The sequence below is a fragment of the Colius striatus genome, chromosome 19, assembly GCF_028858725.1.
Source record: "Colius striatus isolate bColStr4 chromosome 19, bColStr4.1.hap1, whole genome shotgun sequence".
Classification (NCBI taxonomy): Eukaryota; Metazoa; Chordata; class Aves; order Coliiformes; family Coliidae; genus Colius; species Colius striatus.
In genome coordinates, this window is record NC_084777.1 from 8,597,265 (window position 1) to 8,613,960 (window position 16,696).

Consider the following 16,696-nt stretch of genomic DNA (forward strand, 5'->3'; position numbering starts at 1 on the left):
GTCTCCTGTGTTAGCTTCACAGTCCTGACATGATCAATGCTCCAGCTTCCAGAGGGAAACTTTGATTATGATCCCCAAAGTTTGTATTCTGGAGGTAAGCTCTTGGCTTCCTTGAAGTTAACAGTAAGATTCCTACAACCTTCAATAAGAAAAGATTGCAGTCTTGTTTTTCAGCCTGTGTTCAGACTAGCACACTGGACTGTTTTGAAGGTGAAAAGGCAAGTCATTACTCAGCGCACCATTCTGGTTAAAGGTGACAAAATCTAAACAAGATTAACAATGTATGAAACTGAGCCTGATAATTCAACTACAATGATGCCCAGGAGACACTACAAAGAGCTGGAAATATTGTGGTGATTAGAAACATCCTACCAGTGTCAAGGAGAATTCATGGAAATACAGGGAAATTAAAGGATTTGAAATTAGCATCCTGGTGCTACCTTAGCTTTACTGTTGGCTTCAATTATTTCTGCAGTAATAGCTGAAATGACCAGAATAATCTGACATTGGAAGCACTCAGACACAACATGGGTGAGGACTGAATCAATTCCACTTTAAAGAACTTGTAATTTGGAAAAAACACTGAATTGTAATTTGAAAGTTAGGTGACAGATATTCCACCATTCCACTCAGAAAGTGTTTTTCAATGACTGACTACTTGAAGGCTAAAATACTGCATTTTCTCTCTGTTCTGAAGCTGCTTGGTCGCTATGTGCATCCATCAGATTTACTCCTATTCTCCATTGTTCCATTTCCAACTTTGAATTATTAGATTAATATTCCTCATACAAAAGGACCATGGTGATCAAGTCACCTCTTCAACTTGTTGAGTTAACCACTTTAAGACTTGGTACAAAACATCTAACTACTGTCATTTGTTTTTCTATAACTCCTCTTTTGTACAACATCCTTCTTAACCTGTGGGCACCCGAACCAGACAAAGTACTTCAGCAGCAGCTACTCAATTGTCAATACAAGGATAACACAACCTCCCCAGTCCTGTTCAGCACTTCCTTGTTTACATAGCCAATGATGACTCTCAACCTTTGGCCACAGCATCACATTGGCAGCTCACACTTACATGCTTTATCTATTCCAACAGGCAGTTACTCCTACACAGTCAGCTTCCAGGTGAAAGACCCTTCCCCCACCATCCATTCTTTATGTATGACCTGTCGCCCATCTTTCTATATGTATGACTTCACATTTGGCTTTATTCTAATGCATACTGTTTGCATGTTCTCAATTTCTGAAAACACCCAAAAGAGAGTCCTGTTTTGGTCATTGTTTACCACTCCCTGAACTCTGCAACATCTGCAAATTTTATCAGCACTAATTTTATGTTTTCTTGCAGGTTGTTGACAGAAAATATTAACTAGTGAAGAGCCAAGATTGCATTGTGCTGAATCGGAGGGAATGTGGCCAGAGTCACACTGTTCAGGCAACAGCTCTGTTTTTCAGAAGGGGAAAATAAATACCTGTAATACTCATGAATACGAGCTTACACAAGTCAAGAGAAAAAAGATGGGACAAGTAGATAAGTAGGTGATTGGCAAGATATGGCTCTGTCTTTTTGTCTTTCTGGCATTTCACAGATTTGCTCTTCTCTTTACAGCAGCACCACACTCCAGTGAGGCAGCATAACCCTGGTCAATGCGACTTCTTTCTGGAGTGTTTCTTCTTTTTGATACAACGGAGTGGCACTTGTCATTTACTGCACCATATACAATCAAATGATCTTCTACCCTGATGATATTACCTCATCCTTACAAACAACATCTCTCCGAGGGCCGCTGAGCACCATGATCCTACCTTTAAAGATGGAAAGGACAGAGCTGAAGGCACCTCCGAGCAATTGCAAAAGAGTAACTAAAACCTGTGCACCTCCAAACACTATGCCACAAAATAAGCTGCCTGAATTAGCAGAAGAGGGAGCCTGCTTCTCTCACACAGCAGTTTCATCACTGCTGAAACAAACACCCTTTCTTTTTCCCAGAGCATCTAATTTATCGCTGAAGGAAATCTCTGTTCTCCTCCCAAAACCATCAGCCAAAAAGAAACCTCTACCCTTTGCAACTGCCTCTGTTTTCTTCTCTGCCAACTAGTCTCTGTCTCTCTTTTTTCCTTACAGAACATCTTGTTGCAATACTCTCCTATAATAATTGTCACATAAAAACACGTGCCTCGTCAAGCTTGTCCTGTCACCAGTGTTTGACAAGCGTCAGAGAAACTCCATAAAAGCCAGCCTGTGAGTTTGTCAGTGCAAAGGACACCATGTGTTGAACACATTGACAGTTCTCAACAAATAATGTCCCTGCTGAACAGCTGGTTGAATTGCTTGGGTTTGGAAGAATGCTAACCACATTGCCTACTTACGTGCATTCTCCTCAGTGATGCACACAAGATCCTCTGCATGGGGAGCAGAAATGCATCACTTCTAGAAGACACCAAAGGATTTTAAGAGAAAAAGAAAAAGCATCTGAACAGAAGTTTAGATCCTGACTCAAGGTTTATGGCCAATTTCAGATATACAGATGTGCAATTAAGTGTTGGTTTCTTGATATAGGTGCGAGAGAGATTCATCCAAGGAGAGGGGAGAGGAGAGCTGTCCTAACCTCATTTCCTTCTTCTCTCTCTCTCATGAAATACATAGCTTCAATTTCATTTAGTGCCTTCTTAAGTATCAGTTACTGTTTACCAAAACAGCTTGGCCTTCACACTGACACAGAACACGTGTCTGGGGCAGAAAGGCCCTGGCTTCTTTGCCTCTGCCATCAGGTCCTGAGGCAGAGGGAAGAGGCTGGTCCAGCACTCAGCCTCCTACTGCTGCAAGGTGTCTTCCTCTGCGAGTGCCAGTGGTCTTGGCCCATCTTTTCTGCCAAATCCCAACCCCACTGAAACCTTTGGAGAAGAAACACAGACCTCTCACAGTATCATTTTGCCTCTGTGAGATGCAGCTGCTGCTGCTTCCCTCTCTGGCCTGTTCCATGGAGCCTGCAGGTGTTTGGATACGGCCATTTCCCAATAAAACTGGTGGTATGTTGATGTTTAAAATAAAATAAACCCCTAGTATTACAGCATATAGCTGAAGACCACCCCTGTTTGAGCATTGCCTCTGGTGAGACATAGAATGTAAACAGTCTGTTTGATTAAACCATCTCTTGCAAGAGGACTTTGGGGAATTCCAGTCTTTCCCAGCACAAAGAGCAGAAGATACTCTTCATTAATTCAAGGCTCTTCAAAGGGCAAGAATGAATCTCTCAATTTTCCTCCTAGGAGAAACTGTTGATAGCTATCCTGGAATTCTTGGAAGAAGCTCATCAATATAAATCAGGTCCATTTCCACTATCACCCTTCTCCTCTTCTTTATTTAATCTGCTTATGGGCAAGAGAATTAAGCAACAACTGATAAACTTCATCCATGCTGCAATATGAAATGCTCATATCTAATTGTCTCTCCCTCCTTGGGATGGGAGTTGGAGAGACCACACTGGAATAATCTTACAGATAAGGCTATTAATTACATGACATAAAAATATTTGTACAGTAAGAGAAACTGCTCTTTCAACAAAAAGCAACAGATAAAGTTATTTTAAACCACTACATTTTAAGGTAAGGAGATTCTGCCAGCACTGGAGACCTTCTGTAATAGATCTAAAACTTCAAGGCTCCTAGAACTAAATGTAGGATGACAACTTCCACATTTATTGTATCTGTAAAAAAAACCAAACCTTATTCCCACTCTCCAAAGATGGTCTTATGGAAGAAGGGGAGCCTGTGACAGTGACATGAGCACTGCCTTGATATCACACCTCTGTACAAGTGAGGAACCACAGCCCAGATCTGCTGCTTTCCTCACTCCCAGAGCTTTTCTTCATCTAACGATTTTGCCATGCATTTTGAGTGGACAGAAAGGCTTTTTAGAGGGTCCCAGTGTCCTATGGAAGGAGACACTTAATTCCCCCATCTCCTATCTGAGGCCACCAAGGTGCAGTACTAAAGGTACAACCGGGGAAGGGGAAGGGGAAGGGGAAGGGGAAGGGGAAGGGAAGGGAAGGGAAGGGAAGGGAAGGGAAGGGAAGGGAAGGGAAGGGAAGGGAAGGGAAGGGAAGGGAAGGGAAGGGAAGGGGGACAAAAATCAGTGGATTTATGAAGAGGCAATTCTACAAGTCCATTGAGGCTAGCCTTCCTGCTCAGGGTTCCCAACTGCTATCTCTGCTGATTTTAAAGCAAATGGAGACTATAATTTTACTTCCTCTTTTTCCCTGCTTCCTATGACAGAGGGAAAAAAAGAGAAAGACACATCATTAGACAGATAGTCAAACATCTCATCAAAGAAACTCCTACAAGCAGATGCAGAGTAGGAAACAACCAGCAACCCTGCTGGCTCAAACGCACTGCCTGGACCTCAGCACATGGTTGATTTTCATTAACTAACTTTTCTTCCTGTGAACTCCCTCTGAGGGTGTTTGTTTATAAACAGAAGAGGGGATATTATTGCTGGAGATGGAACAGTATGGGAGAAGGTGAAGGAGTTTAGGGCCACAAGGCTGGAGAACAGAGTTCAGAAGTGTTTGTTGCCAGGAACACAAAAGGCTCACTGTAAAACTAGTATATGGCCTAATTTCACAGTCCAGAGGGATTACGATAGGTATATGCAGAAAAAGCTCCAAAAAGTGAAAACAACCCCATATTGTGCAAATGTTTCCCACTGCATCACCATAACCATTACACACCCAAATTAAAGCATGGACAGTGGTGACGGTGGTTGGAGGTTGTTCTCCATGACATCCACTTCTCAGCTTGTTCATTTTCCCCATTGCATGTGGTCTGTCTCAGCCCCAAATTCTACACATCCATTGGTCTGGAGCAGTGCCCCCCCACCCCCCCAATTTCCTCTCCAAAGGAGCTACTCTAGGTTTACATTGGTGTGTTCAACAGCAGAATCTGGCTTTAACTGCTCACCCTTCCCACTGCCAAGTACATGTTTCAAAATCATGTGCGTAATGCATTTAGTTAACAGTTGCTTTTTCTCTCTCAGCATCGCCATTCGTGAGCTATGGCACAGGAGGCTTCCAATTCTTCTCTAGTTTACACTGAAAATAATTCCCATTAAATTATCAGTGGTGAAAGGTGCTGTTTTGACCTCAGAGAGGCTGCTCTGTTTATTCACAAGACAGATGCAATGTAAGAGAGTAGTAATGCAAGCTCCAGATTTCAACCTCAGCACCTCAGACTTTACAAGCACAGATGCTTCTGAATTCAGAACAAAAATCCTGTGGATGGTGTGATGTACAACCTCTCTGTTGACACTCCTGACAGAAACACTGGTTGTTTAGCCATGAGAGTGTGCACTAGGTGATCCCTCCCCAAAACAGTCTAGGACACCAACACGCTGTGTGCAAAGCCCCTTCTGCAACCTCTTACTCAGACCATATTTAACTGTGAGGTAAATGAGCTGCTTTGGCCCTTAATTAATAACCCAAAATAGCCAGAGACAGATTTCTATCATTTTCTGGAAGATGAGCAGCTATAACTTACATATTTCACAAGCTGTTCCAGCAAGTCAATATAATAATCAATGTGCAGATGTATAAAATATATCAGAGTATTCCATTTAAGTAAGAGTGCTCAGAACAAAGGGGCTTCGGTGATATTTGCTTTTCTGTCCCATTTTGGGCCTCATACACCCTTGGAGAAATACAGTAATTCATGCTGATTCAAACATCAGCAGTGTATCTGGTTCAGAGATATTAATACCAGACCATCTGGTTTTCTGCCATCTCCAAAGAGCTCATGTCACAACTACCAGGTGCCTTCTTCACCCATCCGCTGTGCTGCCACCGCTTTCAACAGTGCAACACCAAGTGAAAGACTTCACCACCATTAGCTCAGCGCAGCAATTACTCAGCAAAGAACTATCTGCAGCTACAAGGAAATATCCTACAGCAATTGGGGTGTGTTGACTTCAGATGGAGAGCAACCTAGGCTGAGGAAAAACTGTCATTACCCTGAAAAAAAACCCTTTAACAAAAGCCAAGCCTGCTGGGCTCTGTTTCCACTTCGGTCACCAACACTCTAACACATCTTGGACAAATCAGAGCATCGTTTTGTTCCTCAGTTTCCCTGATTTTAAGGGCAATGTTCTCTCACGCCTGGGAAACTCATCACCACCATCAGCAGGATATTTTGAAGCAGTTATCAGGATTAAAAAATGGCAATGTTATCGCAATATTTGGCAAATAACACTCCTAGGATACATTAGTACAGGAGAAAAAAAGTCCTACATTCAAAACTAAGTAACACTGGTAACAGTGAAGGCCCTTCCTTTCCATTTCTTTCCCTGTCTTAAATAAAATAAACAAAACAATGGTGATAAGATCTTTTTCCTCAATCCAATGGATGATCTTTGTGAATATGCTTCCAGCACTAACAGCAGAGAACAGTCAAGGAAGAAAAGGAAGAAAGAAAGGCATCTGCAGCTGATGTTTGGTGTCAGGAACAGGGCTGCTCTTCTCCCAATTCTATGACGACAGAAGACTCCCAGGAATCAGATGAAGGAGGGGAAGATGGGTCAGAGAAGAAAAAGTCATATGGGAAAGCGATTTAAAGCAAATAAAGAGACAATAAATTAGATAAGAAAAAAGGAGGAAAAACACAGCAGAGGGGAGAAGGAGAAGAGATAAAAAAGCTCTGAGTATCACTCAAAAGGATGACTCAAGGAAAGTCTACCAGACCCCAGAAAGAACAGAGTGGTTTTCTTCTCTAACATAGCACATCTTTTGCTTTCATCAGCTGGTATCATATCTCTCAGATGCTGCTTCACCAGGCCAATTCCAGACGCTTCTCAGTTTCACTTCACCCTCACTCCCCCTTTGTGAGAACAACCGCTCGCTCCTTGTTTGTGTACAGCAAGGATGGATATTAAACAGAACAATATCAATAATTCCCAGAAAATATGCATGAGCATATGCCTGACTAAGCACACAAACACACAGCCTGCTTACCCTCTGTTCCCAGAGCACTTCCAACAGGAGCTGGCTGAAGCCACCACCCTGGTAACCACCCTTGGTCTGCAAGGAGGAGATGCCACCCTCCTGCAGCAAAAGATGAGAGCTACAGAGAGCTCAGGGCTCCCTCCAGCATGTGCTTGCTAAGGAGGAGGAAACCAGCAACTGTGCAGAGCAGGAAGAAGGGAAAGACAGTGGAATCAAGGACACCAGATAGTAGAGAAAAAACTGAGACTGTGATGGTGATAAGAGAGGGTGGAGAGATTGGATGGGAAAGTTACACACTTACATCACCCAGTAAAACATAAAACCAGACAGTGTGTTTTGAGTAAGTGTTCCTTTTAACACTGAAGAAAAAATCCCAAACCCACCAAAAAAAATAAAGGAGAGAAGGGTTGAAAAAGACAGAGGCCAAAGTGGGATTTGGAGTATAGCAAACACAACTAAAATAAACATGTCCCCTTCCCTGGCCAGTTGCTCTGACGTTAGGGTTATTTTTTTATCTGGTATCCAAAGCAAGAAAGGACAGCAAAATAAAGGATGTTAAAGCAAGGACCATGGAAGTGTCCAGTGTGTAGAAGTGGGATGTAGAGGATTCTGAAAACAGAGCCTAAGCTGGAGTCAGTCAAGGTCAACAGCATTTTTTCATGCTCTTGAACAGGTTTAGGATCAAATCCATGCTGCCTGTGTAAATCTAACATCATGAATCCAGCTCCGTTTTCCCCAAGGGATATTCTGATAGAATAGAATAGAATAGAATAGAATAGAATAGAATAGAATAGAATAGAATAGAATAGAATAGAATAGAATAGAATATCCAAGGGATATTCTGATTTGTATTTATATTTGTTTGCAGTTTCAACTATGATACATACTGCAGTCTCACTTGGCACTGGCAACATTACGGATGTTTAACAGTCCTTGACTAAGCAAACTATTTGGATCACTATGAACAAGGAGAGCAGAAAGCAAAATTCTGGGATAAGATATTCACTCTTGTGAATTGTTTTCTTTTTAACTCTCCTTTTAGAGTTCTGCTCTGCTGATGTTCAGAGTAAGAGTACTTTGACTTCATGGATGGCTTTGGGGAGAGTAAACTTTATAACAGGCACTAACATCAAATCAAAGCAGTTTACAAGATCTGTCACTTGTGTCAGAATACGTGGGGAAACAAACAAGCTGCTCTTCCTTGATCATTAGAGTTTAAATGCTCTATTGATCTGGGGGAAAAAAAATCAAAGGTGCTTTGGAAATTGTGTGTGTGTATGTGCATGCATGCTCACACCAGAGAAAATGAAATGTCAGGACAAGCAGAAATTAGCAGAAGAACAATCAAGCATTTCTCCTCCACAGATAGCTGAAAGAAGAAAAAAGAAATCATATCCAGATGTCAGCTACCCCAAGGTAGGGAAATGCCCACAGGGCAATGTAAGTCTAATGTCAGGAGAAAGGTACACCTTCATTTTTAGGAGTCTCCTTTTTGGGAAAATAAACAAAAAAGAGAAGAGTCAATTGTTCTATGCCCAGAACAATGCATGAAGCAAATGCTCACAACCTAGGAAACAGAAAAGTCCACTATGTTTGGGATATCTGAAATAGAAAGGAATATATGCTGGCCATGGATATACTGAAATACTAGATGAAAAAATTGGTAGCATTGAGAGAGAAGGTGAAATCAATAAAAAGGTGATACTGGACTAGCTGATAGAGCTGAGAGAAAAGTGTAGAGGGTTTGAATCAAACAGGACTTTTCTGATGGATTTTTAGATTAATCTGGGATCCAAGATTTGATGTAATGTAATAGAGGGAATGTATTCATTCTTACTGTGATGGGCAGAGGAACTGTCAGGCAGACTAAGACCAGAGAAGGGTGGGAAATGTTTGATAAAATATTTTTCTCAGGAAAAAGGGAAATTAATCAAAACACACTATCTGTGGGAAAGGATCAGTTCTGGCAAATACTCTAACTCAAAATTTCAGAAGGAGTTTCATAACTGTCAAAACACCTGACTCTTTTTTGACTTTCTGGAAATAAGAAAGCTGATATCTTTTACCAGTTGATGTTTCTCTTTCTCATACTTCACACTTTTCCAAACCAATGCTTTAGATTTTAGGTACTTAAGGTGTTGTCAATCTGTCCTTTTTTTTCCTGTCTTACATTACAGTGGTGAGTCTTGGTCTCAGCTAAAGATTGTTGGTTTATAGCAGAGCACTGGGAAATTTTCTGTGGCCTGTGCTATATCAGAACCCACAAAGAGGATATTCTGTGAATGTTTGGACTAATTATCTGCTGTTATATCCCTGACACTGCAGGGGACTGAATTTGGCAACCCAGGTGGTCCCTTGTCTGCTTCTGCTCCTATAATTTCTATCAGAGGAAAGAAAAGAGGAGATGAAAAAACAACATCTAAAATTGGAAGCAAAACTATTATACAGGAACATTTCAGCTGACTTCAGCCATGGAAGGACTTATTTTTGTGTTTTTTCAATATGTCTTTTTGAAAAAGCTGCTGTATTTTGTCTCTTTTTTTTCTGTCTCAGGCCAACATGAACATTGAAAATCCAAGGTGAAAGTGCACATTTAATCCCATGGTCTTGAGATCACCTAAAACCCATTGGTCCTGCAGTATTTTGGTGTTAAAGCTGCTCAGGCAGGTGTCATGGCTACCCCTCTCTTGTGACAGACCTGAGGAGTTTGGCACCTGTGTCATGATGGAGCTACAAAGAAGTCCTTTCTCCACCCAAAATCCCTGTTCTTCCCAACTGGTGTGCTCCTGCTGCATTTAACCAGGATTGGGCCCCAGTGACCAGGGAGGTGCCCACCAGTGTCTCGTCTCTTTGCTGTTTGATGCACCCAGACAAGTATCTTTCCCACCCTTGGCAAAGGGTGGGAACACACAAAGCTCATGGAGCAGCATCAGCAAGCTTTGTAAATGGTGACCTGTGCCATTTTCATATGAAAAGTCAGTGGCACTTACCTTTGTGGAAGGGTCTGGGTTCCCAGGGAGACAGCATCACTCCTCTCTGCTGCTGCAGTGCTCAGTGAGAGCTCTGGGGTTTGAGATTCAAGCACATCCCTCACTATATGCCACATGTGGCTGGGGCTGATGGTGGCCACCTCTTCCTCTGCTCGGTGTGGCCATGGCCTCAGGATCTGCAATGGTCCACTGGCACTGCATGGGGAGGTGATGTGGGGACCAGGAGAGCAGCTTCAATCTGACATGGTCACTTTCAGGCATCTGAATCACCAACCAGGTCTGTCTTTCTGCAATGATTTAGCGTGCAAAGGCTCTCCAAGGCTTTTTCTTGACCTCATCACTGAGGCCAGCCTGCCGCAGCTCTGCCCTGCGCTTCACCAGACATCTCCAGGAATCCCTGAGGATAGCCCCGCTCCTGCTCCCTCTCCAAACACCATCCCCTCAGCTTGCTTGCTGCCTTGAACAAGTTTTGCTAACTGAAACAGGCTGGCTTCAAATAAATCAAGACGAGATGAAGCTTAGAGGGATGAGCTCAGTTGGGACACATCTCTGTGTGTACAGGAGATAGCCATACATCATGTAGGAATTGAAATTTGCCATCCTTCACACACACAGAGTGGAATTTCCCTCTCCCTTTTATTATCATTTAATTAATTAGAGCAGTTGACATGTGAATGTTTTAAGAAAAAAATAAAAGCAGTAAACCAACTTTCTCTGCACTGCTGTTCTGACTCTGGTGTGTAACTGCTCAAAAGAACAAATCTTACAGAAGGAAAAAATATCTTTCCTTTCCAGTTTCTGACTCTTGTCCCAGTTTCTGCAGGCTGAAGGAAACGAGCTGCTCAAATGCAAGTATTTTGTAAATGACAAGCTATGCCATAATTTTTGAGTGGTCTATTAGTCAAATCTTATCCAGATCTATAGGCATCAAGTGGCGAACCATTTGAACCCATCTACAGGGAAGTCAAAATCACACAGCTACCTGTAGACTTCAGCAATAGTGTACTGGAGGCTTCTCATCCTGAAGGAGCATCCTGGCAGGTGTTCAAGATGCTGCCACTTTGGTCCAGCCCTTACTCCCCTCCACCCATCACAGCCATCGCCCTGGGACCTGGCACACATCAGCCCATTAGCTGTATGTTTGACCTCTTCTATGGTCTCTCATTCTAGTACTTTATGACAGATCAAAACAGGAAGATTCATGCAATTAGAAGAGAACAGACCGTTGAAGATGAGAAAATGCTGCATTAGTTGTCTACTTATTATTTTAATGCCAATGAAACTCAAAGTAAACTCTATACTGAAAACATTCTCAAGTTCCAACATACCCACTACAAGCATCAGCTCTGGGGACAGGACCCAGCTCACTGCTTCTACCTGAAGTGTATTAAATCAGTATCAGATTCCAGAATTTCAGAAGGGAACCAAATTAACCCCCAAAAGTAAATATATATTCTTAAACCCTGTGGAGGCAACAGACCTACACAGTGCCAATTACATATCTTTATAATTGGCCAATTATTGGATCCCAACACAGATGTTTCTCAGTCTCTACATGCAAGAGCTGTGGCTTTAAGTGAGCTTCACTGTGCTGATTTTGGCACTTCTTTCCCTTTGGATTCTGATGCAGTTTTACGTTCATCAAGGACTGAAGTTGGAAAACATAGGCACTCCCTTACATATGAAGCTTTATTAAGCTGGGATCATGCTCTCTGTTGGCAGGCAGAGGAATAGAGAGAGGCAGAGGAGAATGAAACTGAGAAGGGGAAAAAAAAACCCAAACCAAAACACGAGTAACTTTCACTCTTCAGAGCAGGCACGCCTTCTTACTCCAGCTCCCACTGCCAATCATTCATCCTGCTCCTTCTCAGCTCTCAGCCAGAAAAGAGTCAACATCTCATTCGTATCAAAACATGAGCTATCCTGCTCCTGAGCCATAAACCAGAAAACACACTGACGGGGACTCGGGAGGATCCTGCTTCTTAGGATGGAGTTGCATTTCCACAGTAGAACTGAAATATCTTTGATTACAACAGAAGCAAGGTCAACAGTGCTTTGAAGCGTCTTATTTTGCATGGCATGTGCATTACCTAACTTGACCACAGTCTGGATCTTAACTCCTTCCTTCACAACTAGAGATGCATTCAAAGACTCCGCAGGGGAAAGCGCACAAACTCGCATGATTAATACCATGTGCACATGTGTGTGTTTGTGAGAGGGATGTACTGTGCTGTGTGGTAGGTACGCACATCCAAGGAGTGTTTGTCCAAGAACTATGTGGCCTGGGGAGGGAGGCAAGTACGCACGAGCCTGTCTCCGCTGGAGAGCTGCACCACAGGAGCCGCACAAACGGAGCACAGCCCAGCTCTGAAAAACGCTTCTGAGCTTTTGCGTAACACAGATCAATGGGTCAGACTTCTAGTTTCCCAACAGCTTTCCCTGACAAATGCCAGAACAGATATCAGTGAAGTCAAACAGGGCAGTAATAACACTGCTGCCAACCAGCGTGAAAATTGGCAGAGCCTGGCACCAGGACTGCCTATCATCAGAGACAGGGCATGGCCCGGCACAATGACGAACCCACTTAACAGCGCTGTAAAATTAGCCATTTATGAAAACAAATTGAATACTGCAGCAGAGGGTGACGTAAGGAGACTTGGCTCCAGACAGAAACAGAAACTCCTGTAGCCTGGATTAGCAGAAGAGCTCCGTTATATCAGGGCTCAGGCAGAGGAGCTGATAACAAGTCAGGTCCTACATGAGATTTTTAACAGGACACAACAGGCTTCCCCTATAGGTACACGTGTAGCTCCCAAATAACTTGCAGCGACTATGCATATGCCAGCAAAGAGGGATGGAAGGGGAGCGGCCAACACAGGCAGGGGACAGAAAGCAGATAAAGATACAAGGAAGACTCAGAAAAAGAGGTGTCTTCCAGTCAATCCTGCTGTCTCGCGCAGATCTGTACAATCACATAGTTTCCACTTTGCAACTGGGATGGAAGTTGGCAAGAAACTCACTATCAGCAAATTTGACCCAATCCCTATCCACCACACTCCCCAAAACGGCTCTTGATTTCAGTGGGGTCCTACAGATGCAACTTCAACATCAGACCAGGGCTCCCTGATCCTGTTATATCCCAAAACAGTGAAAATGAGAAAGCCAAGAGTTTTGGCAGCTAGAACCCTTGATTTCCTCATTGAGGGAAGCGTAATCTCTCCCTAAGCTTGCTGCAGGTCTGGGAGGCTGTGGTGTGTGGAGGATACTCCGAGTGAGTTCCTCTTGGACCTCTTCCAGGTGTTTACACACAGAGCCAAACCTGGCTCCTCTTCAAGAGTGCATGGGGGGGGGGGGGGGGAAGGGGAGCTTAAAAATAAAATAGAAATCACAAAGTGTGCCCCAGCTGAGCTGCAAACTCCACGGTGCTAAACTGGGGCATTTCTTTTCATTTTTTCACAGTGGAACGTTATTTCCATGCATAAAATGGGTCAAGTGTTTTATACAGGCAACAATCTAACCTCCTCCATGCAATTAAAGGATTTTACTACTCATGATCTTTGTGTGTGTTTGTCTAGGTTCCCTATTGTATGAATTAGAGGTACTTGCACCAAAGACAGACATGAGGTCTTTGGTGTCAGATTAAACGCATTAAAAAATACACTGACCGTGTTTTGGCACTGATGAGATTCATGTAAACCCAAATTCTGCCTTTCCTAACTTGAAAGAGAAGCACTTTGAGCCCTGGGGTTTAAGTTAAGACTGGGAACATGAAGAGTTGAGTATGAGAAAGTCAAGGGAAATAAAGTAAGTTATAATCTATTTCTTTCAAGAAATTACTCATCTGCCTGTCCTAGTCCAGGCAAAAAGGGACCAGCCCGTGCCCAGCACCTTTTGCCCACCCCAGCAGCCACACACACACTCCACATGCCCTTCCTCACAAACCAGCAGAGCAGCTGGGAGCGGGGAAAGTTAAGGAAACGCACTACTGAGTTCATCTTAGTTTTTGTTTTCTTTCGGACGCAGCAACTTTTCTTGGGAGACAACAGTGGCGCAGGTCAGGGCTGGGGCAGCGGAGATGGAGACAATGGCAGGGTGGCAGGGGAGAGGCGAGCTGGGCTGGTGAGGAGCAGCCGCCGTGCCACCAGCACGAGCATCTGCTGCCTTCTGATAGGAAGTGACTCCAGTTAAAGGGAAAGGGGAAATCCTCCCTGTCTCTTTAAGGCATCCTAGGACATGGAAACTTTGTACTTTCAGGGAATCTCCTTGCCAAAAGAACTGTAAAACATATCTTCCTCTCCCCCCCCCACACCATACCCGTTTCTCTTTCTGACTTGTTTTCTTTTAAGGGCATTTCCATTTTCTGTCACTTCCTTCAGAGTAAAGATGGATGTGGCGACATTTATAAGGGTTTGTAGCCCTCCAAAAAGTATCCGATTTCATGACAACTTCGCTGCACTTTATCACTAAAGTGGGGAGAGGGCGGGAGGTGGCGGCAGGGAGGGGGAGAGGGAGCAAACGTGAGGAAAAGGACCCAAATTCATGCTGGGCTCATAAAATTTAAATAAGAAAAGTGCAATATTCCTCATTCTTGTTCAGCTCAGACAGCTTAGACTGGTAGCTGCTTTGAGTACTAAATGATTTTATAGGGCTATTCGACCTTACAATCATTGGTGTTACACTTGCCATTTCTAAGGGGAGACAAAAATACTCCACACATCCTCTAGCTGCAGTGCTAGTCCCAGCCCTCGCTGAGTGGCGAGGGGTTGGGAACTTCATAAACTCATTTGATTCATTTGAGGTTTCACAATAGCCAAAAGTTCCTTTATAGCTTTTTGGAAACCACATGCTAACATTGCATCTGAAAAGGTAACAGTGAACTACACTAAAAAGCTCATAAAACTGAGGAAATCGTACAGGGACCTCAGATGTGCGTTTCTTTGCAGCCACACACTAGACACATACATTTCCTTTCATACATACATACAAGCTACTTTCAAATGCTCTATTAACAGTTTTCCGACCTGAAAACGAGATAAAACCCCACCGCAAGAGCTCTGTCTCCTATCTGCATCTCAAACCGTACACACAGAAATAAAGCAGCTCCCCAGGATGCTGCCATTTCCCTACGCAAAAGTTTACATAACTTTTTTTTTCTGCGAGCATATAGTTTCAGACAGTTTGCCAAGCTCCGGGATTTCGCCAAGTGTATCTACAACAAACGCACGCGAGCGTGTTTACACATGCACTCACGTCTTTATGCGTGTTGCAAGGCGCACACGCACGTCTCGGCGTACACACACACACACTCTATACACACGCACGCCTACAGCTGGCCGCTCCGCCGGCGCCCGCAACGTGAAAGGGATGCTGCAGCCGGAGGCACGCCGAGCTACCTACCTGCAATGACAGCCGGCGATCTCTGTCCTCCCTCCGCTTTCAGCCACACTTGCAAAGTGAAGGCGTCGCGGGGCAGCTCGATGTCTGCCTTCAGCCGCAGCTGATCCCCGTGTCCGCTGAAGTAGAGCGCCCTGCTCGGGGTGAGGGGCTCCCCGCCGTCCCTCGCCGCCCGCGGGTGCCTCCCGCGGGGGCCGTGCCCCGGCTCCGGCCCGGCCGAGCGCCTGCCGCGGGCCAGGCGGGTGGCGCAGGTGCCCGGGGCGGCGCGGAGCAGCGGGCGGCTCTGCCGGGCGGCCCTGCGTGCCCTGCGGGAGCGCTCGTCCATCCCACAGTCGGGGCCGCTGGCGAGGGCTGTGCGGAGAAGCGCGAGAGGCAGCAGCAAACTCCAGAGCTGCATTTCCAATCTTCCCCCCCCTTCTCCCCTGCAAATCCTCCCGATCTGCCAGCTTTGGGCTCCTCCTTGCCTTGACTTTCTTCTCTTGTTCACCCTTCTTGGTATTTGCTCTTTTTATAACCCTTCTCAGTTGCTTTTTCTTTTCTTTTTTTTTTCTTTTTCTTTCTTTTTCCTGCTTATAGATTTATTATTTTTTTTTCCTTAAAACAAATGAAAACAAAATAAATCAAAAACTCCTTCTTGGTTGAAATGGATTTCTCTGTTCTTCCTTCTCTATCTGTCTTCTTCTCCTCTATTCCTCCACAGCTGGAATTCCTCTCTCTCTTCTTTTCTCTGCTGGATTTTCTTCCCTTTATTTTTTTCTTCTTAAAAAAAAAAAAAAAGGCAAAAAAAAAAAAAACCCCAAAGCACCCCCCCCACCTCTCACACACACACAAACCCAAACACAAAACCAAAACACCCCCCCAGCTTTCTCCAAGACTCAGACCCACTGATTTCCCTCCCCCCAAAAGATGCTCTAATCTATTTATTTTTTTGGCCTCCTTTATAACATAAGCCACAACCCCCTCCTTCCCCCCAACCTCCCCCCCTCCCTTCTTCTCCACAAAATGAAAGAAAAGAGAAAAAGCCCCTCAGAAGATGAGTAAACAAGAATATGCTAATCTACTCTAGGGTGCTCCACCTTCCCAATTGAATGATTCCCATTAAAACTGCAGGGATCATGACTAATCAATCAGCTTGAAGGAGCAGATAGCTCCAGAGGTTCAAACACTTTTGCTGTTTTCTTTTTCCCCCCTTCTTTTCCTCTCTTTCTCTTTCCCCCTATCACTTTCCCCCTTCTTATTTATTTTTTAAAGAAGACAATCAAGATGAATGGATCAATGTGACAAAAATCCTGCACCCCCCTTTTTGCAATCTCC

At 44.0% G+C, this 16,696-nt stretch overlaps 1 protein-coding gene across 1 annotated transcript in view; it reads right to left on the reverse strand.

The window, feature by feature from the left end:
- PAPPA (pappalysin 1) overlaps positions 1 to 15,779 on the reverse strand; it is a 174,741-nt gene extending 158,962 nt beyond the window's left edge. Inside the window, exon 1 of the mRNA XM_010203345.2 lies at positions 15,386 to 15,779. Coding sequence (XP_010201647.2) covers positions 15,386 to 15,779 — 394 coding nt within the window. The remainder of the gene's footprint in view (positions 1 to 15,385) is intronic.
- Between the last annotated feature and the right edge of the window lie 917 nt (positions 15,780 to 16,696).